Source organism: Mytilus galloprovincialis, chromosome 3 (genome assembly GCF_965363235.1).
Source record: "Mytilus galloprovincialis chromosome 3, xbMytGall1.hap1.1, whole genome shotgun sequence".
Classification (NCBI taxonomy): Eukaryota; Metazoa; Mollusca; class Bivalvia; order Mytilida; family Mytilidae; genus Mytilus; species Mytilus galloprovincialis.
The window spans coordinates 36,557,388-36,578,048 of record NC_134840.1 but is presented as its reverse complement, the minus strand read 5'-3'; the positions used below and the strand labels follow the sequence as shown (position 1 = coordinate 36,578,048).

Below are 20,661 nucleotides of genomic sequence, written 5' to 3'. Positions count from 1 at the left end.
ACAGTTGCGCTTGCGTCAGGAAAGCGGAAATTACGTCTATTTTTGAGTCGTGGTGGAAAGAAACGTAAGAAACAGGAGTCACTTTCTGTTTATTTCAAGTATTATTGTAACTAGAACCACTTTTACTATATGATATTTAATCAGTTTAAACCCAACAAATCTATTCCCACTTGATTATCTTTTTCAAATTAGTTCTGGTCACTGTTTTGATACTTTTTGACAGCTGTCATTCACCTCAACTCATGAACTGTCATTTCATGATTTCACTGATTTCAGGATTTATGTAAAGTTCGTTAGGTATTTCATTTTACATTTAATATTTATTTTGAAATAATTCCAATTAGCAGTGCTACACAAGATAGCAATACAGTGTCGAACATCTACATGCATCATAATTTTGACACATCATTTTCTTCCAGACTCTCAGTATCATCAACCTGTGTGTCAGTGGACTCGCCTTCAAAAATCCTTTGTGTAAACCTAGAGTCCAGACACCAGTTCCCAATGCCAAGTTTTTGTGTTCCCATTGTGGTTGAGTGGGAATTAAGTTTTACTCTTGACCCTCTACATCAAACAATTGGTTTCTAATCTCCATCTTTAATTTGCCTCAACCAAATGTTATGGAACTTAATACATAATGCTTGTAAATAACCATAAAACTCAGATCAAGTTCTAATTTGGGTGGTGTCACTATTACAGTCATGACAGTTCTCTAGTTATGTCCCCTTATCAGTCAGAGCTCAGACATAAACAAGTCTATTTTTGTTTTTGACTTAAAGAAGTCGAAACATGTATTTATCATAAAAATGTGTTTTCAATTTTAGACTTATCTAAGTCATAAAATGACAGACTTGTTTGAGTCTATTTATGTTGATGAAAAAACTTAATTTCACTTGGTGGCCAAACTACACAACCTATGACAGCAAAAACCTGTCTGAGAGTTCACAATGACTTGAGCTATCTATCTGTAATTGTCTAATTGAACATCCTTACTAAACACAGATGTTTTTCCTCATTAAGTGTAGTTCCAGGTGGTTGCATTGTAATGTTAATTAACATTATCTCCGATTTTTTAGACTCTCATTCATATTTTTTTTTAGAAGACAAAGCATTGTCTTTCAATGTTGTCATTATTTGATTTAGATGCATGACCTCCTTATAAATATGCGTGGGTCTTGAAGTTAACCAATTTTGATGACTTATCGACTTGTAGGAGTCGATATTTGCAACTTTTTGATTCTGTTCAATTATTTCTTGCTTAACAATATTTGACTTATTTAAGTCGTATTTTGTCTTGCATTAAAGGGAGACAAATCTAAAACTTACAAATTTAGACCTCTATGAGTCAAAAGCAGATTCAGACTTATTTATGTCTGAGCTCTGACTGCTTATTATGTTGTATGCATGCAGGGTATTATATAATCTGTGTCCTATGGATGGAGCCTATGGATAAATTCTGCATTTAAGGGGGAAAATAGGAGTTGCTCTTCTGGTGGGGGTGTCAACAATTATTCAATTTTCTGTTTGATAAAAAACTACTTGTGATAGATCAATGATATATTCTGTAAAGTTGCCTTACTATATATCAGTACATTGTGTATATCTATATACATTATATGTCAAATCAGTTCAACTACAATTTCAAGGCCCTTCCCTCCAGGGTAGAGTCTAGTAACTTTGAATTAATTTTGCAATTTACAGTGTTAAGTTTTTCTGCTTAAGTCTGTTTGATAGGAATTACTTTCAGACTCTTTTTGATAGATCACGGGTGTTTTCTAAATTTGCATTACTAACCGTACATATCAGTTTGACAACTTCCCTAGTTCATGGTCCAGGGACTTTGAATTAATTGAAATGTTGCTGTCTATCAGATTGCCTTTTTCTGAATTTTCTGCTGACAGACAAGACATACATGACATATCTTTGAGTAAATAGCATCTTAATTAACTTGGTTACTGGATTTTTCTGGTTTGCACACAAGTAAGCTTTTAATTCATGTCACAAGTATTTCCAATATATTTTTGATGATGCGGGCTTCCAGAAAGTTGTTGCCAGAAAATTTGTAAAGGTAAAAAAAAATGTTCAGTTTCAAAAAATTTAAACAAATTTTCATGTTGCCCAGTATTTCTTAAATCAACTTATTCCTTGATGTTAAGTCAATTCAATTTTGGAACACTTTTTATTATGAACATGTGTATTCACACATCATGTACATTGTGTGTACCTAAGATGTTGTAAAGCTTATTTGTGACTCAATAATTTACCAGAGTCCTTTAATCAAACTGGATATAAAATTTGTCTACATATTATTTAATTGTCAGTATGCTTTGTTGTTATTACAAATGTAAAGATTTGATTATGATGTCAGTAGACAAATTATTAAGATACTTATATACTTCCTGTATGAATGGGATTATAGTATTACAAACCAGTGAGAATGTAGTTACAAGTTTGTTTTTTTTTTTTGGTTTAAGCCCATTTTTTAGGAGTTTAAATGTAAGAAAATTGTTAGTAGGATGCTTAACGACAGAGATAAGGTGATATAATTACAGGATATATGGTATTAGTCTACCAAAACATCGTTATTGAGAAAAATAATGTTGATCTTAAGCTGGAAAATAGCACTTGTTCCAAGTGGTTTGTCTTTGACATTTGTTAAAGGAGTTAGACTTAATACAAATAAAATAAAACTAGAAAGATAAATAACCAGGATGTTAACTAGGGTGACATACTATTTGTTTAAAACCAGTTTACATACATATGTAAATGTACATATTTATATAAATTTACTTCATCTATTTACAGACTTATGTCATGTTACATGTATATGGTAGAAAAAAAACATCCAAAATGGTATTAAAATTCAGGATATTTCATTAATATCTTATGTCATGTATGTAGACATATTGAAGTTATATGATTGTATAAGTCAAATGTTAACTTTGTTTCTGTTTAATAATGTATTCTAAATTAATTTTTAGCTATTGTTTAGCATTTCAGTTCAATCATGTCTTTTTGAATTTCCCTTTTTTTTAACAGAAAATTCAAAGTTACAGATAGTCATATTGTAAATGCTGTCCAATGATAGCTAGACGTAGGAGAAATAATTCTGGTTCTGAATTAAAACAAGAAAACGGATTTGTACAACACAGTGGAAACACATTTGTAACCAGCAATCCAACAGTTCCTACTACCAAGTCAGTTGTTGAGCCAGAAATGTCATGTCGTGACCGTACAGGGGAGTTTTTATCAGCATGTAAAGTTTTACAAACCAGACAGGTAATTTATGTTTTAGATGTGTAATCACTGTTGTAAAGCTGTTAAAATTGACAACAACCATAAACATAATTGCAGTATATAATTATTAGAAAACAGGAATGATTTAAAGTTGTAAAATGAAATCAGTTACATGTACAGTACACACAGTTAATTCAGTCAAAAATATTCTAATATGTAATTACATGTAATATGACAACTATTGCTTCGATTCACAATGAATCACTGAACACCTTTGTCTTGACCTGGAGTTGATAACATCCGAAAGTTTTTACATCATTACAATACATGTTGATTTTTAAGTGAATCACTGTGTGTGTGTACTGTATGCTTAAATGGCATGCATAATGATGGCAATGCTGTACAGTCTGTAATAGATCAATTGTAATAAGCCAGCAATTCCAACTATGTTATTATATATTGAAAATAAGACATCATATCTCATCATAACTCATATCTTTATTGATAAAAGAAACGTGTGTGGTGTTTGCTCTCTGTTGTTTATAATTTTGTCATATTTTAAAAACAGCATCAAACTGCAAGTTGCTGTCAACAGTTTCTGTACAATTACTTATGAAAAATTTAATCAATGGTCTTTAAATTTTGAAATGTAAATGGAGGGCAAGTTGATATTGAATATTTTCACTTACCATTCAAAAGTTATGGTCTTTGAAAAGTTGCATTTGATGTCATTTCTGTCCAGTAGCCTTTGAACATACAATGTATTCCATCAATTCTTTTACAATTTTAATATATTGTTACTTAAAATTAAGGTCAAGTTCAATATTGACAATTTTGACTTTAGCCATTTATGGGTTAGGGTGCTTTAAAGGTTAGAAAAATAGGCACAGAGTGTGACAGGTCAAACAAACCTGAAAGTGCCTTCAGAATTCAGAAACCTGGTAAGCTGTCAATTTGACAGCTCATTTCTTTATTAATGTATGCTTTGATTGCTCTTGTACATTTGTTAGTATATATGCTTTTTGCAAATAACTTAATTACGATATTTGCCTAGAATTTATGAGGTTTTTATTTACAGATAAATGGAGCCATCCAAAGACCGAGTCCTCTTAGACAAAGAAGTGAATTTACACAGATTGCAAAGTTTGTCTTCTTTTTTTGTGTGTTTAGAATTTATCTAGAAACATTAGTACTTGAAATTGATTTCTTGTTAAGAGTATGGAGTATTCAATTCCACCATACTCTGCTATAGAGAAGGCTGTAACATTAAACATATCCATTGATTTGAATTTAGTAAGTGTCTTAAACTTATTCATAAATTGTGGCTAAAATAGTAAACTGAGAAATGGCAATACTCTTTTATTTAAAAATATTTATGGTTTTCTAAAATAAGTAATTTTCCAGATTTTTAGCTCACCTGGCCGAAAGGCCAAGTGAGCTTTTCTCATCACTTGGCGTCCGGCGTCCGTCGTCGTCCTGCGTTAACTTTTACAAAAATCTTCTCCTCTGAAACTACTGGGCCAAATTTAACCAAACTTGGCCACAATCATCATTGGGGTATCTAGTTTAAAAAATGTGTCCGGTGACCCGGCCAACCAACCAAGATGGCCGCCATGGCTAAAAATAGAACAGGGGTAAAATGCAGTTTTTGGCTTATAACTCAAAAACCAAAGCATTTAGACAGGGGTAAAATTGTTCATCAGGTCAAGATCTATCTGCCCTGAAATTTTCAGATGAATCGGACATTCCGTTGTTGGGTTGCTGCCCCTGAAATGGTAATTTTAAGGAAATTTTGCTGTTTTTGGTTATTATCTTGAATATTATTATAGATAGAGATAAACTGTAAACAGCAATAATGTTCAGCAAAGTAAGATCTACAAATAAGTCAACATGACCAAAATGGTCAGTTGACCATTTTAGGAGTTATTGCCCTTTATAGTCAATTTTTAACCATTTTTCGTAAATCTTAGTAATCTTTTAGAAAAATCTTCTCCTCTGAAACTACTGGGCCAAATTTAACCAAACTTGGCCATAATCATCATTGGGGTATCTAGTTTAAAAAATGTGTCCGGTGACCCGCCCAACCAACCAAGATGGCCGCCATGGCTAAAAATAGAACATAGGGGTAAAATGCAGTTTTTGGCTTATAACTCAAAAACCAAAGCATTTAGAGCAAATCTGACAGGGATAAAATTGTTCATCAGGTCAAGATCTATCTGCCCTGAAATTTTCAGATGAATCGGACATTCCGTTGTTGGATTGCTGCCCCTGAAATGGTAATTTTAAGGAAATTTTGCTGTTTTTGGTTATTATCTTGAATATTATTATAGTAAGAGATAAACTGTAAACAGTAATAATGTTCAGCAAAGTAAGATCTACAAATAAGTCAACATGACCAAAATGGTCAGGTGACCACTTTAGGAGTTATTGCCCTTTATAGTCAATTTTTAACCATTTTTCGTAAATCTTAGTTATCTTTTAGAAAAATCTTCTCTTCTGAAACTACTGGGCCAAATTTAACCAAACTAAGCCATAATCATCATTAGGGTATCTAGTTAAAAAAATGTGTCCGGTAACTTGGCCAACAAACCAAGATGGCCGCCATGGCTAAAAATAGAACATGGGGGTAAAATGCAGTTTTTGGCTTACAACTCAAAAACCAAAGCATTAAGAGCAAATCTGACATAGTAAAATTGTTGATCAGGTCACGATCTATCTGCCCTGGAATTTTCAGATGAATCGGATAATTGGTTGTTAGGTTGCTGCCCCTGAGTTGGTAATTTTGAGGAAATTTTGCTGTTTTTTTGTTATTATCTTGAATATTATTATAGATAGAGACAAACTGTAAACAGCAATAATGTACAGCAAAGTAAGAACTAAAAATAAGTCAGTATGACCAAAATAGTCAATTGACCCCCTAAGGAGTTATTGCCCTTCATAGTCAATTTTTAACAATTTTCTTAAAATTTGAAGATTTTCAATAACATTTTCCACAGAAAGTACTGTTATAGATAGAGATAATTGTAAGCAGCAAGAATGTTTAGTAAAGTAAGATCTACAAACACATCACCATCACCAAAACACAATTTTGTCATGAATCCATCTGTGTCCATTGTTTAATATTCACAAAGACCAAGGTGAGCGACACAGGCTCTTTAGAGCCTCTAGTTATAAATGTCATTCAAATAAATGTTCTACATATATCAAATCTTTACATAAATAACAAGCTTAAGATTATTGGGCGATTAATTACCCATTTTGAAATTTTAATAACTTTATGGCTGCTTTTTCCACATCAGTTTATATAATAAAATTGAGAATGGAAATGGGGAATGTGCCAAAGAGACAACAACCCGACCATAGAAAAAAACAACAGCAGAAGTTTACCAACAGGTCTTCAATGTAGCGAAAAATTCCCGCACACATGTATTATAGTTTTCTTGCTCAGGCAAAATAAAAAAATGTGCAAGAAAGCAAAATCTTAGCAGCAAGAATATCCCTTGAGACCATTGGACATTTATTCTAGACACACATTTGCTAATTTTACTTGTATGTTTATAATCTGTTGAACAATACTCATTGATGCATTGAATATTGCACGAATTATATTAATAAAAGTGTATTATTTCAGGCGTATAGGAAGAGACCTTGCTAATACTTTTACAAAGTTAGAAAAACTTACAATATGTGAGTATATATCTATATTAAAAACTTTGATAACAAATTATGTTGAGTTGTAGTTGTTATAAGCAGTATGTTTAAGATCATTTTGTTCAAGACACTAAGGATATATTCTAATTATTTAACATATTGGTTATTGGTTATGTGACCAGTTTCCAATTAAATATGTACTACAAAGAGAACAGAAATAATTTGATGGCTTGTATTCTAGAACAAGCTTTAGAAAGCCTTAATTTTTTTTAATGACAATTTTAAAATTGATAAAATCATTATATATGATTTTATCAATTTTAAAATTGTATAGACAGATTAAAGCAAGAATGGGTACTTTTATAATGTGTAAATTTGTAATTTTTTGTATATCAAAAATCATTTAATTTTCTGTGTTACAATTTATTCAATTTATTTTCATAAAAGTGGCAAGAAGAAAATCCTTATTTGATGATAAGCCAGTTGAGATACAGGAATTAACATATATTATAAAACAGGACATTGATAGTTTAAACAAACAGATAGCACAGTTACAAAAGTTTGTACAACATCACAAACAGCAGAATGGAAAACATCTGCAGACTCATTCCAATACAGTTGTTGTGTCATTACAGGTATAATAATACACTTATGAATGAGAAAAAAATATATTATTTATTAGTTTTACTGCTTAAACTGCAGTCTACATGAAATTTTGATTAACTGAAATTGTTGAACACTGTGTGGCAGATATATAATATTGCCGCTAGACTTAGGTGTAATACCACCATTGATTTTCCCCTATTAGTCTGTTAAATTTGCACTTTTCAAAAAAATGTGCACAATTTATCTTTGTTTCAAATAAAGAAATACTTGGCATGAGTAAAGTTTTATCATGTCCAGTACTATAGAAAAAAATTCACAAAACATTTCATTGCATATTAGAAAAGAACCATCATTGGAAGTTAACCAATCAAATTCTCCCCTCAATTTAGTAACCATGTAACCTCAAGTTTACAAAATATTCTAAAGAAACCCCAAATAAAAAAAAAATGTGCTTTGAAATACCCAAGACATATGTTTATGACACAGAAATGTTTTACTGCATTAAAATGTAGGATTAATTACCTACAACTGTCAAATTCAAGGGAATATTTTTTTCAACCTATTTTCGTATACAACCGGATGTGACGTACCATGATTTGGTGGTACAAGAAATGTATTACACCTAAAATAGAACTGTGGGCAAATAAGATGATACCACATTGCTATAAGGGCATTTGGAGAACAGTGAAAAGTATGATAACTTCTCTCACATACAGAATTTTTAACAGAAGCCTGATTATCCAGTTTCCACTTTGAATACCATGTCATCCCTGACACCAACTATCTTTTAGTATTTAAAACATCTAAAATCAAAAGACCTGATTTCTGCTGAAAGCAATCAATGAAAAATATGTATGACAGATATCGACCAATGCCAACAACTGGATTACAGGCCCCTGGCTTGGTTCAGACTCAAAGAATGTGGTGCTGTTAAACCATCATCATAACCTGTGAGAGAGGTGTGATAGTACAACATTAAGCAGATCGGAAAAAATAACTAATAAATTGACCAAAGGCACAAAGTACTCACATTACTAGGATTACATTTTGTTCATTATAAAACACTTGTTTGACATTGTTGTCAGCTGAAATCAGAATGAATGTGGTTTGCCGAAAAATAACCTTTACTTCTATTATACTAATATATTTGATGATTCACTGATTTCAATGTTTATTTTTCTTAATTTCAGTCAAAGTTGGCAAATATGTCAAATGACTTCAAAGGAGTTCTGGAAGTTAGAACAGAGGTAGGAAAATTAGTAATTAAGAAATTTCAATTTCTGAATCAAGTAATATAGTCTATTATCAATCTTATTTTTAACCTTGTCATAAACACTATCCTTTGACATATCTGAATGTTCAAATATTCTGAGTGTGTTATCCTTTTTTGTGAGTGAAATTTTACTAACTGGTATTTCAAATATCATTGTATTCATATGTAATGAAAAAAATCATTGAGCCAAACAAAAATTTAATGCTTGAAGAACCAAATATTTTTCTGTTTAAAATGATACTGTTCTTGAAATAAAAAAAAACAGTAAACATCAAAAACCAATATTTTCTTGACACCCTTCCAGGATTATGAAACTGTGTGTCTTGTCCTCTTGTAAATATGAAAAAAAGTGTTTGTCCTTTATAATTGTGTTTGCTATTTACCAACTCTTTGGATATTAAGATTTTAAACTTATTAACAAGAATATAATATATTTAATCATAGTATGTATGTCTGATATGTATAATAACTTTTCTTCAGAATCTAAAACACCAAAAATCTCGTCGAGAACAATTTTCACAGTCAAATGCAATGCATCCATCATCAGTTGGCAGTAGAGGTATGTACCTATAAATTACATTGCAGTAGATATTCTAAATTAAAAAAAATTATTTAAATTTTTGCTTGATACCATTGTAATTAATTTTCTGCTTGACTAGGTCCAAAAAGATAAGTTGAGCTATTGTCACCACTTGGCAATTTCTCTTTTTTAACTTTTTTTAATCGCTTTACAATCAAATTTTCAACAATGTAAGTAGTGTAGCAACAAAATATAACAAATTTACAATACTTAAGGTTCTCTATCTGCTGTCTGCAACTGCTTTGCTATCTGAAGTTACATTGTTGGCTTTGTTTTACCTTGCACATTAGAATAGTTTCAGTGTTTACAATAATATAATTCAAACTTATATATTCAGTCTTATTTATACATGTCTTGATGTCAGGAGTATTTATTCCTTACAAGCAAAATTTCTGTAAGTTTTCATGAAATAGTTGATCTACACTAAATTGTAGTTATAAGTGAAAAAATCTTTTTGACTTTATTGGGTTTGTGACATGTTGGCCGAAATTAACACATCGGTGTACTCCTTCAATGTAACCTTTATAGATATAGAGATGTGGTGTGAGTGCCAATGAGACAACTCTCCATCCAAATAACAATTTATAAAAGTAAACTATTATAGGTCAATGTACGGCCTTCAACACGGAGCCTTGGCTCACACCAAACAACAAGCTATAAAGGGCCCCAAAATTGCTAGTGTAAAACCATTCAAACAGGAAAACCAACGGTCTAATCTATATAAAAAACGAGAAACGAGAAACACGTATAAATTACATAAACAAACGACAACTACTGTACATCAGATTCCTGACTTAGGACAGGTGCAAACATTTGCAGCGGGATTAAACGTATCAATGGTACCAAACCTTCTCCCTTTTTCTGAAACAATAGCATAACATCACAACATAGAAAAACACACGATAAAATATCAATTGGAAGGCTTAACTCAATCAAAAAATGTAAATTAACAAATGAACGAATAAATTTGATCTGCTATACCTGAATGCAAAAGCACAGTTAATAAAATATTAGGGACAAACATTCAAGGCCAAAAAGCAAACAAACAAGTCCAAACAAAGCCATGGCAAGACAACACCACGATTTATTTTACCCTTCGAAAATAATCATTTTTGAAAAAATAACAGTTTTAATAATATATACAGGTAAATGAATAATAACTTTGTCGTTTTAGGTATACTACTTATGTGTATAAAATTCTTCCATTAATTAGGAATACCAAGAAAGTTCTGTCATATAAATACATAATTTAACACTAGTTACAAATTGGGTTGAATATCAACAATAAAACTATACAATTAGAGCTAACTAAAACTTCCCTGTACAGATTTAAGGAGAATAATCTTGATACATGTTCATACAAATATAGTACAAAGAAGTGAAAATTAGTAGATATTCCAAATAATTATGTTTATTTTTCCCTAGAAAAATCTGTGTTATTTGAAGATGAGGCTATATATAATGGTGCATCTGGTGGTGGAGATTTTGTAATGAACATGGATGGTTCTTCTAAACAACATCAACAGCAGCAACAATTGATAGATCAACAGGTATATAAACACTTGTTTAATAGAAAGTTTTATGTCTACATATATGAAAATACCAACCTGTGAAAATGTTAAAAGGCAGGAATTCATTAAAAATTTCTTTGGACTAAATATCTTTATTCCCCTGCTTCAAAAAGGAGTAGGGATAAATTAGTTTAAATTTGTTTCTGTCCCATAAAATTTTTGTCTTATTTTTCTCAAGAGCTTCTTGAAATTTTGAATACACGTTTTGAATAAGTATCAAGTTGGAAAAAAAACTAACATTTTAAATTTTGAGACCCTCTGAAAGAAAATCCTAATCACCAACCAACCTTAAGAATATTGTCCATTTATAATATTTTGTTTAGTTAACAATTATTGAAATGTTTACTAATTATTTGATAATTCTTTCAATCCATTTTTAGCTCACCTGGCGTCGTCGTCCGGTGTCGTCTGTTAACTTTTACAAAAATCTTCTCCTCTGAAACTACTGAGCCAAATTAAACCAAACTTGGCCACAATCATTATTGGGGTATCTAGTTTTAAAAAAGTGTCCGGTGACCCGGCCAATCAACCAAGATGGCTGCCATGGCTAAAAATAGAACATAGGGGTAAAATGCAGTTTTTGGCTTATAACTCAAAAACCAAAGCATTTAAAGCAAATCTGACGGGGTAAAATTGTTCATCAGGTCAAGATCTATCTGCCCTGAAATTTTCAGATGAATCGGACAACCTGTTGTTGGGTTGCTGCCCCTGAATTGGTAATTTTAAGAAAATTTTGCTGTTTTTGGTTATTATCTTGAATATTATTATAGATAGAGATAAACTGTAAACAATAATGTTCAGCAAAGTAAGATTTACAAACAAGTCAACATGACTGAAATGGTCAGTTGACCCCTTTAGGAGTTATTGCCCTTTATAGTCAATTTTTAACCATTTTTCGTAAATCTTAGTAATCTTTTACAAAAATCTTCTCCTCTGAAACTACTGAGCCAAATTAATCCAAACTTGGCTGCAATCATCTTTGGGGTATTTAGTTTAAAAAATGTGTCCAGTGACCCGGCCAACCAACCAAGATGGCCGCCATGGCTAAAAATAGAACATAGGGGTAAAATGCAGTTTTTGGCTTATAACTGAAAAACTAAAGCATTAGAGCAAATCTGATAGAGGGTAAAATTGTTTATCAGGTCAAGATCTATCTGCCCTGAAATTTTCAGATGAATCGACGTTGTTGGGTTGCTGCCCCTGAATTGGTAATTTTAAGGAAATTTTGCTGTTTTTGTTATTATCTTGAATATTTTTATAGATAGAGATAAACTGTAAACAGCAATAATGTACAGCAAAGTAAGACCTAAAATTAAGTCAACATGACCAAAATGGTCAATTGACCCCCTAAGGAGTTATTGTCCTTTATATTCAATTTTTAACAATTTTCATAAAATTTGTAAATTTTTACTTACATTTTCCACTGAAACTAATGAGGCAAGTTCATTATAGATAGAGATAATTGTAAGCAGCAAGAATGTTCAGTAAAGTAAGATGTACAAACACATCACCATCACCAAAACACAATTTTGTCATGAATTCATCTGCTTCCTTTGTTTAATATTCACATAGACCAAGGTGAGCAACACAGGCTCTTTAGAGACTCTAGTTAACTAATCTGATGAAGTTTATAGAGTCTTTACTTTTTATGGTTGATTTGATTTCATATGCTTTTAAACATATTTTTTACTTTGTAGTTTCGTGTATGTACAAATTTGTGAATATTTTTTAACGTGTAAAGAGCTTACTTACTTACTTACTTATGTAAAGAGCTTAGAGTAATGTTATTATTATATAATGTGCTTTAAAAATGTCTTGTAATAACAATAATAATAAAAACTAACTTATTCAACAGGAGATCAAACCCAAATCCTTTCCCTATTTTGACAGTTGATAGAATTTGGAAACACATACTTAAATAAAAACTATATACAAGAAACTTTTGTCTTTATTTTATGTTATTACATAACAGAATTTCATTACCATGATATTAGTTCCTTAATGAAGACTGTGAATCTTATTGGACAATGTCTTTATATTTTATCCATAAAATTTATCAATTAAATATATGCTCGAATATTTTATGATGTTGTACTTGTCAAGAAATTACGTAACTTTTGAAAGATGTCATCAAGGGTTATCTGCCTTTGTCCAGATTTTTTTTTGAATCAACTACAACCAATGCTTTATACAAGCAATATTTAATATTTTTTCCCACTGATGAATTAAAGCAATTTTTACCTTTCAGTGCTAACAAGGACTTATATTTAAAGAAGTAGTTGGTGTCATTATGAAGCTTTATGTGTTCATGTAGAAAAATATTGAAATGTTGATTAAACTACTTTTATAGAGTAAACGAAAACATAAAACTAGAATGAAAATAAATTGGTTTCTTTATTCAAAAGAATGTAATTTAATTTCAGGACACATATATAGAGGATAGGGCAAACACAATGCAGAGTATAGAATCAACGATAGTGGAACTGGGCTCAATATTTTCACAGTTAGCACACATGGTCAAAGACCAGGAAGAAATGGTTCAAAGGTACATTTGAAGATTATTTTGGTTATATTTAGCCATTTTCTATTTTTTCAACCAAGCTTTCTCAAACAAGGACTCTATGTTCCAATGGTTTAGAAAGCTTGCAATTTTTAATTTAGGGAACTTTTAAAAAATCACAATGAAAGAAGCAAAAGTATGTCAATAACAAAACACAGTAACATTTAACTTGCTTTATCTTATTGTTATAAAGGCCATAGCGGTTGTTAAAAGACAAAAACAACATTAGAAAAAAATATAACTGTATAACTATTTTGGAGCACATTTCTCAGTTTCATACTTAAGGAATAGTATTTGATTCACCCCACATTGCATTATTACTCAACCTTTATGTCACAAGAAACAGAATCAATAATTCAGCTATTAATATGTGTTTTTACATTTTTGTGTAAAAATAACAATGATTCTTTATGTTTTTATATTCAATAATTTGAAATATTTTTGTAAGAATCGAAAAATCATGTTTTATGAACTCACATAGGTTCAGTAGTATTATGTTTATCAAAGAGAAATCTGAATTCAGAAAGAAAGAAAGAAATATCAAAAATGTATATTCTATTATTAAATGATAATTAATCATTTATGCTGTTAGTATAGGAAAACGTAATGCCAGTCTGAATTTTATTTCATCATATTGGACTAATATGTTTCATAAATGTTTTACAAATGGCAAATAATCATTAAACCTTTTTATCTTCATGTAGTAGTACTTTGACAATAAAAGTTTAGTACCAGCATATTTAATTTTCACAATTCAATATTTCCACTAAAGAAAGCAATGTGCGTAACTTTTTTAAATGGGAGATAACTCTTACTTTTTAAACATAAAACATTCTTTTTCATTTATTATTTTCAGAATTGACACTAATGTTGAGGATACAGAAATGAACATTGAAGCAGCACATGGGGAAATATTAAAATACTTTCAATCAGTGACTTCAAACAGATGGTTGATGATCAAAATATTTGCTGTTTTAATTGTATTTTTTATAGTTTTTGTTGTATTTATGGCATAACTCTGTTATTTGAATGGAATTTAATACATTCTATTTGATCCACCACCAAAAATAAGAATAAAATTTAGATTTTTAAACCAGTTGTTACTGATTCAGATATATTCCATCCATGTCAGGACCAAAGAGAGCGAGACAAACCATGGATAGTGAGGAAGAATGTGATACATAGTGAAGTCTTGACTGGGACCATCTGTGCTTTATATCTGGTCAGATGAAAATGTAACATCTTTTATTTTTATATAAAATTGGACAAAATTAATTTCAATATGAAGTGAATAATCAATCTAAATTTTGTTCACTAATTATTCTCCACTATTTTATCAACACTTGTTGAAGCAAATAATGTACTAATATTTATCAGTTACCATGTTTTTGTTATACATGTTACATGTTATTTGTCTCCAAAGAGATTTATGCAGCTTAAATGAACTTTATTGAATGGGTTTATAATGTAAAAAGAGTCTGTTTAGAATATTTTAGGTGACATTATCAGTTTTATCAGTCTTGAACACTACACATACTTATCAAGTGCAATTGAAGTGATATTTTCTATCATAAATTGGTATTATTTTCCTTAATATATAAACCATCATATATTTTTCAAATTTGAAAAAAAAAAATTGTGTAGCCATTCATTTATTATTCATCTCTATACATTGAGAATGCTGATAATGATGTTTTTTCTCTGTAGATTTCATACGAATATTGGTAAAGTAAAAATCTTAGTAACAAATTTTGAATTAACAAACTTTCACTCTTCAATTTGATTCAAGTCATCCGTACCATAAGGTTAACATAGAAGTAACTTTTGATTTAAACAAAATTTTCATTTTTTTATATACATAAGAATGTCCTGTGGCAAATATATGATTTGTATAAAGGACAATTTAAAAAAAATTAGTGCTAGGTTCTGCAAAGTTAACTTACTGAGGTGGTGAGATGTAAAATGGACTTTCATTGAAATAAAAAGTGTTTATTACAGTGGGAGCAAAAACAAATTCTCACAACAGGCCCCCATAAAATCTCTTAACGAACTGTTGCAAGGGTTTGTAAAGTGCAATGATCATGACACACTTCCAAAAAGGGAACCATATTTAGCATCCCATTCTGACCTTATGAGGTGATAAGAAAATGAGTTTATTTCAACTAAACTGGACAGGAATATGTAATTTTACCACACACTGTCACAGGCATAATTGTAGTATCAAATATACTCTTATTTTTTAAAGCAATAATTAACATTTGAATGGAAAATGCTATATAAACATACATTGCCCTCTTGATAAGTACTTTGAAATATCTAGTTTGTCAGAATGCTTTTGAGCTTTTACTTCTATTACATTTTTAAAGTGCCTTTATCGAACACCAAACATGAATGACAGAAGTTTCTGAATGCATTTGATTTACAGATACAAACTTGGGATAGTTTTATACATGTATCACCTCATACATGTCATATAATTACCTAGATTTAAAGCGTGCAGACCATAATTGGAAACAGTATAAGGAAAAATATGACTTATTTTTTTATGCTTTATAAATGCTTACTATGACAATCATTATTAAAACTGAATTATGTACATGCTTAAAATATTGCTATTTTTAGAGACCAAAATTTCAACAAGACTGATATGTACCTAAAAGTATTGACTTCATTTCTGTACTTCTTTTCCACGTATGTTCTGTAAAATATAATTATATAGATCATTGGGTATTATCATGTCATTCACCAGGGACCACCAACATTGTAGTTGTTAACTCTTGTTTTACTTTCTATTATTGTATTTATAATGTTGATCATTCATATATTTATTTTTCATTACATTAATTGGTATTCCATACATACATTCAGGGTTAGACACTAACATTATAGGATATATAGTCCACAGGACTACCAAGAAAAAAATTTGGGTAGTCCTGGTAGTCCACCTCTATCACCGGTGAGGGCTGCAACGCGGCCCGAACCTGCTAGGGGGTTTGGGGGCATGCCCCCACCCTAGAAAATTTTTAAAAATAAGATGCAATTTCGTGCCATCTGAGCACCTAAAAAGCACACAAATGTTCATTTCAGTTTTTAAAATATATTGTTTATTTTTTTAGATAAATGTTAACATTCAGTGAATCAATTTTATTCCAACTGAACTTTTCCCCCCAAGAAAATTTTGAAAAATGAGATGCAAAATCCTGCAATCTGAGACAATTTCTAAGACCTTGTTAGGAGGAGTTATTGACCTTTTATATCAGAATTATTTAGAAAAAAAGAATAAAAATCAGTCATTGTTTTAATTTTTCATTAATTCTTCAAACAGTTTATAAGATTTTGTTGAAGTGATCATCAATACAATGTCTTTGTTTGTGTACTAGAGATCATCTTCATCATCACTGTTGAAATCCATATTCAGTGGATAAGTTCCTGAAACAATATGCCTTTAATACCATTTTCAATGGCATACATATGATTTTTTTTAACAGGAAAGCCTAAAAAAAAATCAGTGATATTGTTGACTTTTTTAAAAACTACCTCAACCTGTTTTTTTTTAGAGGGTAAAATGATTTTTCTATCCCAATTTTGAAGTTTTTTTTAACACATGTACGCTTTTATTGCTGACCTTTGTTGTCTTTTCTGTAGTTTTTCATTCACATATAGTTTGGTTGTCAGACATTTTTAAACTGGAAGGTATTTTTCAGGGAGTGGAAAGAAACGAAAACAATGATGGTACTTTTTACATTGAAAACCCCATGTGTTACAAACACTAAGATGATTCTGATGAGAAACCTGGATCTCAAAAGTGCTTTCATAATATCAAAACATAATGAAAATTTATGTACATTACGACCAATGCCATCACTGTTTTTGAAGTATATAAAATTTATTAGGAGAACTTTTTATTTCATTTTTTAGTATGGAAATAGCCAGATCATACACAAAATTTCAGGTGGTCCACAGGACTACTGATTAACCATGTTTTGGTAGTCCTCTTAAATTTTAGGAGGGCACCGGACTACCGGACTACTGTTAATGTCGAACCCTGACATTGAATTTGATTTAAAATATTTTTTTGAGAAATTCAGATATTCATGGTTTACTCTAAGCAAATATTTCTCTGTCTTTCAATTTCCTATTTTGCACTGTTTCCTAGTTTGCAGTTTTAGATTTTAGATTACCTTTCCCTGTTGATTTTTTAAAGTACTATTATATATTATAAATATCCTTTATTATCAGTTGACTGGTACCGTACATTAAGGAATGACAGAATTGTGCAATTTCTCATTAATTTGATAATATTGAATTATAACTGTAAAATGTTGTTGGGTTGGAATAAGGTATTTAAATGCAAAGTCATCACAAACCTACAGTTTATGTGAGCAGGTATACAGATCAATTAACATTGGTTTACATTGGATACATATACAGAAGATTCCAAAGTTATGTTTCTAGACTAGTTTTGTAAAAGCATCTAGTACAAAATTCTTGAAAATTGTTTCAGTGTTGAAGTTCTGGAAGTATGGTAAAAAAAAAACACCAACCTGCAGCAGACCTTCAATTTTTATTTTGTAAATTTAATGAACCTTGGTCCTCTGCATTATTTACAAACAATGTAGGTGTATGATAACATTGTTTACCTATCACCATATATTCATACTGTGTGATTTATTATAGGGATTTTTTGTTGAAGATTTACTTTATATGTTTTTCTGAATCTAACAAATATAATTTTATGTGACAATTCTAATGAATTGAGATATCAGTGCTTAAAAAAAATGACTATTTTATTTTACATGGGATAACTATGGTACCCCTTCCTCTGTCATGCAATGGGAATAGAGGTTTACTCATGTCCATCTATACATTTGTTTGCTCATAGTTTTATGCTTAGGTCCATTTCTCATAAATCTGTGGTGATACATACCACAATCTTGAATACATTGCAGCTCAGAATCTTATTAGTAAATATCACATACATGTTACTTGACTGGGTATAAATCAAACAAAATGCATAATTAAAGTCTTCTTAATTAGAACAATGGTGGCATTTCATATTTGAGTTCATTTGATTTCACTCCAAAAGCTAGGGTAGTATATCAGTGATATTTCACTATTTAAGTCTTCTTATTGTAAATTGTCATTTGACAGGATTTAGGTCACTATAACTTACATTTCATGCTTGAGTGATGGTTTAAGGTCTATTTCACAGCAATCATTATGATGTATCACTGGTATTTTTCTACAGCTGTCCCCATGTATATTTATGCTGTTTAAAATCACAATGATTACTAAGGGAAACATTGTGTCATATATTTGAGGGGAAGGGCATCTATGTCTTACATATATTGTCCATAATAAGTGGATGTCTCAGTAAAAGATTGCATTGTATATCATTCCTATAAATTGGTGCATCCAGGGATTGCTCTTACATTGTATTGGTTGTTTTGAAGGTAATACAGTAATAATGGTCAAAGACAAGTATGTATTGTTGATTGTTCAACTTAACGTATGAAAATTAAATCATGCTCATGTGATAACTATTATAATGTTTTAATGATATGTGTGGTGCAATGTCACCAATCCAGTAATAAAATATCAAATACAATTATTTTATTATATATTTTTATTAGGAAGACTGAAATTTTTAGCACTCAAATATATAAGAACAAATCGTATGTTGTTTGTTCGACATCAGTAGTCATCTCATGGCTCCTATTCCTTCCTAAAACACATACTTCCAACCTAATTAATTAAAATTATTGTATTTTAATAATGCATTTCAAGAGTTTATTATCTTATTTGAAGTAGGCAAGGAAAAATGTCCAAGTTCAATAAGTTATCAAAATACATAGTGAAGTAAAAATGAGATTATTTAAACATGTAGTTGAATAATGAAAACAAGTTTACAGTTATTTTGTATTTCACATGACAAATTTAATTCCCCATTATCTGATTCTAATGACGAACTGATTTTACAATTTGTTATGCAAAGAGGTCAAATGTATACATAAAATTGAGAATGGAAATGGGGAATGTGTCAAAGAGACAACAACCCTACCAAATAAAAAAACAACAACAGAGGGTCACCAACAGGTCTTCAATGTAGCGAGAAATTCCCGCACCCGGAGGCGTCCTTCAGCTGGCCCCTAAACAAATATATACTAGTCCAGTGATAATGAACGCCATACTAATTTCCAAATTGTACACAAGAAACTAAAATTAAAATAATACAAGACTAACAAAGGCCAGAGGCTCCTGACTTGGGACAGGCGCAAAAATGCGGCGGGGTTAAACATGTTTGTGAGATCTCAACCCTCCCCCTATACCTCTAACCAATGTAGTAAAGTAAACGCATAACAATACGCACATTAAAATTCAGTTCAAGAGAAATCCGAGTCTGATGTCAGAAGATGTAACCAAAGAAAATAAACAAAATGACAATAATACATAAATAACAACAGACTACTAGCAGTTAACTGACATGCCAGCTCCAGACTTCAATTAAACTGACTGAAAGATTATGATTTCATCATATGAACATCAGGCACAATCCTTCCCGTTAGGGGTTTAGTATCATACCATCATAACATATATGAGAAGAACATAACTCGTGTCATGCCAACAACTGTTTTTAAAAAAAAAAAAAAAAAATAATGTGTTTAGTTCCGATGCAAAGACCTTATCAGTGACTCAATATTAACGCCAAAATATGCAATCTTTAATGACTTGACAACAGTATCGTAATTATATCCCTTCTTAATAAGTCTATTCAAAGGTTTTGTAAGTTTCTGAGGTGAATACTGACACCTTTGTGCTTTATAAAGAATATTACCATAAAAAATTGGATGTGAAATACCTGAACGTATTAGAAGTCTGCATGTTGAGCTATATTTACGAATGATGTCTTTATACCGATGATAAAATTTAGTAAATGTTTTGACTAGTTTGTGATATCGAAAACCCTGGTGTAATAATTTTTCAGTAATACATAAATTTCTCTCGTTAAAATCTAAAACATTGTTACATACACGAGCGAATCGTACAAGTTGAGATATATAAACACCGTAAGATGGTGACAAGGGAACGTCACCATCTAAAAACGGATAATTAACGATAGGAAATGAAAAATCATCCCTTTTATCATAAATTTTAGTATTCAGCTTTCCATTAGTGATATAGA

The 20,661-nt window shown here is 30.6% G+C and overlaps 1 protein-coding gene across 2 annotated transcripts; it reads left to right on the top strand.

The window, feature by feature from the left end:
• Nucleotides 1-19,086, top strand: LOC143067840 (syntaxin-5-like). 2 transcript variants are annotated; one of them, XM_076241421.1, is made up of 10 exons: nt 1-106; nt 3,040-3,279; nt 4,316-4,380; nt 6,869-6,924; nt 7,336-7,523; nt 8,685-8,741; nt 9,248-9,326; nt 10,773-10,897; nt 13,342-13,463; nt 14,335-19,086. In XM_076241421.1, the coding sequence occupies exons 2-10, from the start codon at nt 3,082-3,084 to the stop codon at nt 14,492-14,494; spliced, it is 1,050 nt and encodes a 349-aa protein (XP_076097536.1). In that variant the 5' UTR covers nt 1-106; nt 3,040-3,081; the 3' UTR covers nt 14,495-19,086. The 2 variants fall into 2 exon arrangements, with proteins under 2 accessions (XP_076097536.1, XP_076097537.1); XM_076241422.1 differs by having other exon boundaries at nt 7-98.
• The last annotated feature ends 1,575 nt before the right edge of the window (nt 19,087-20,661 follow it).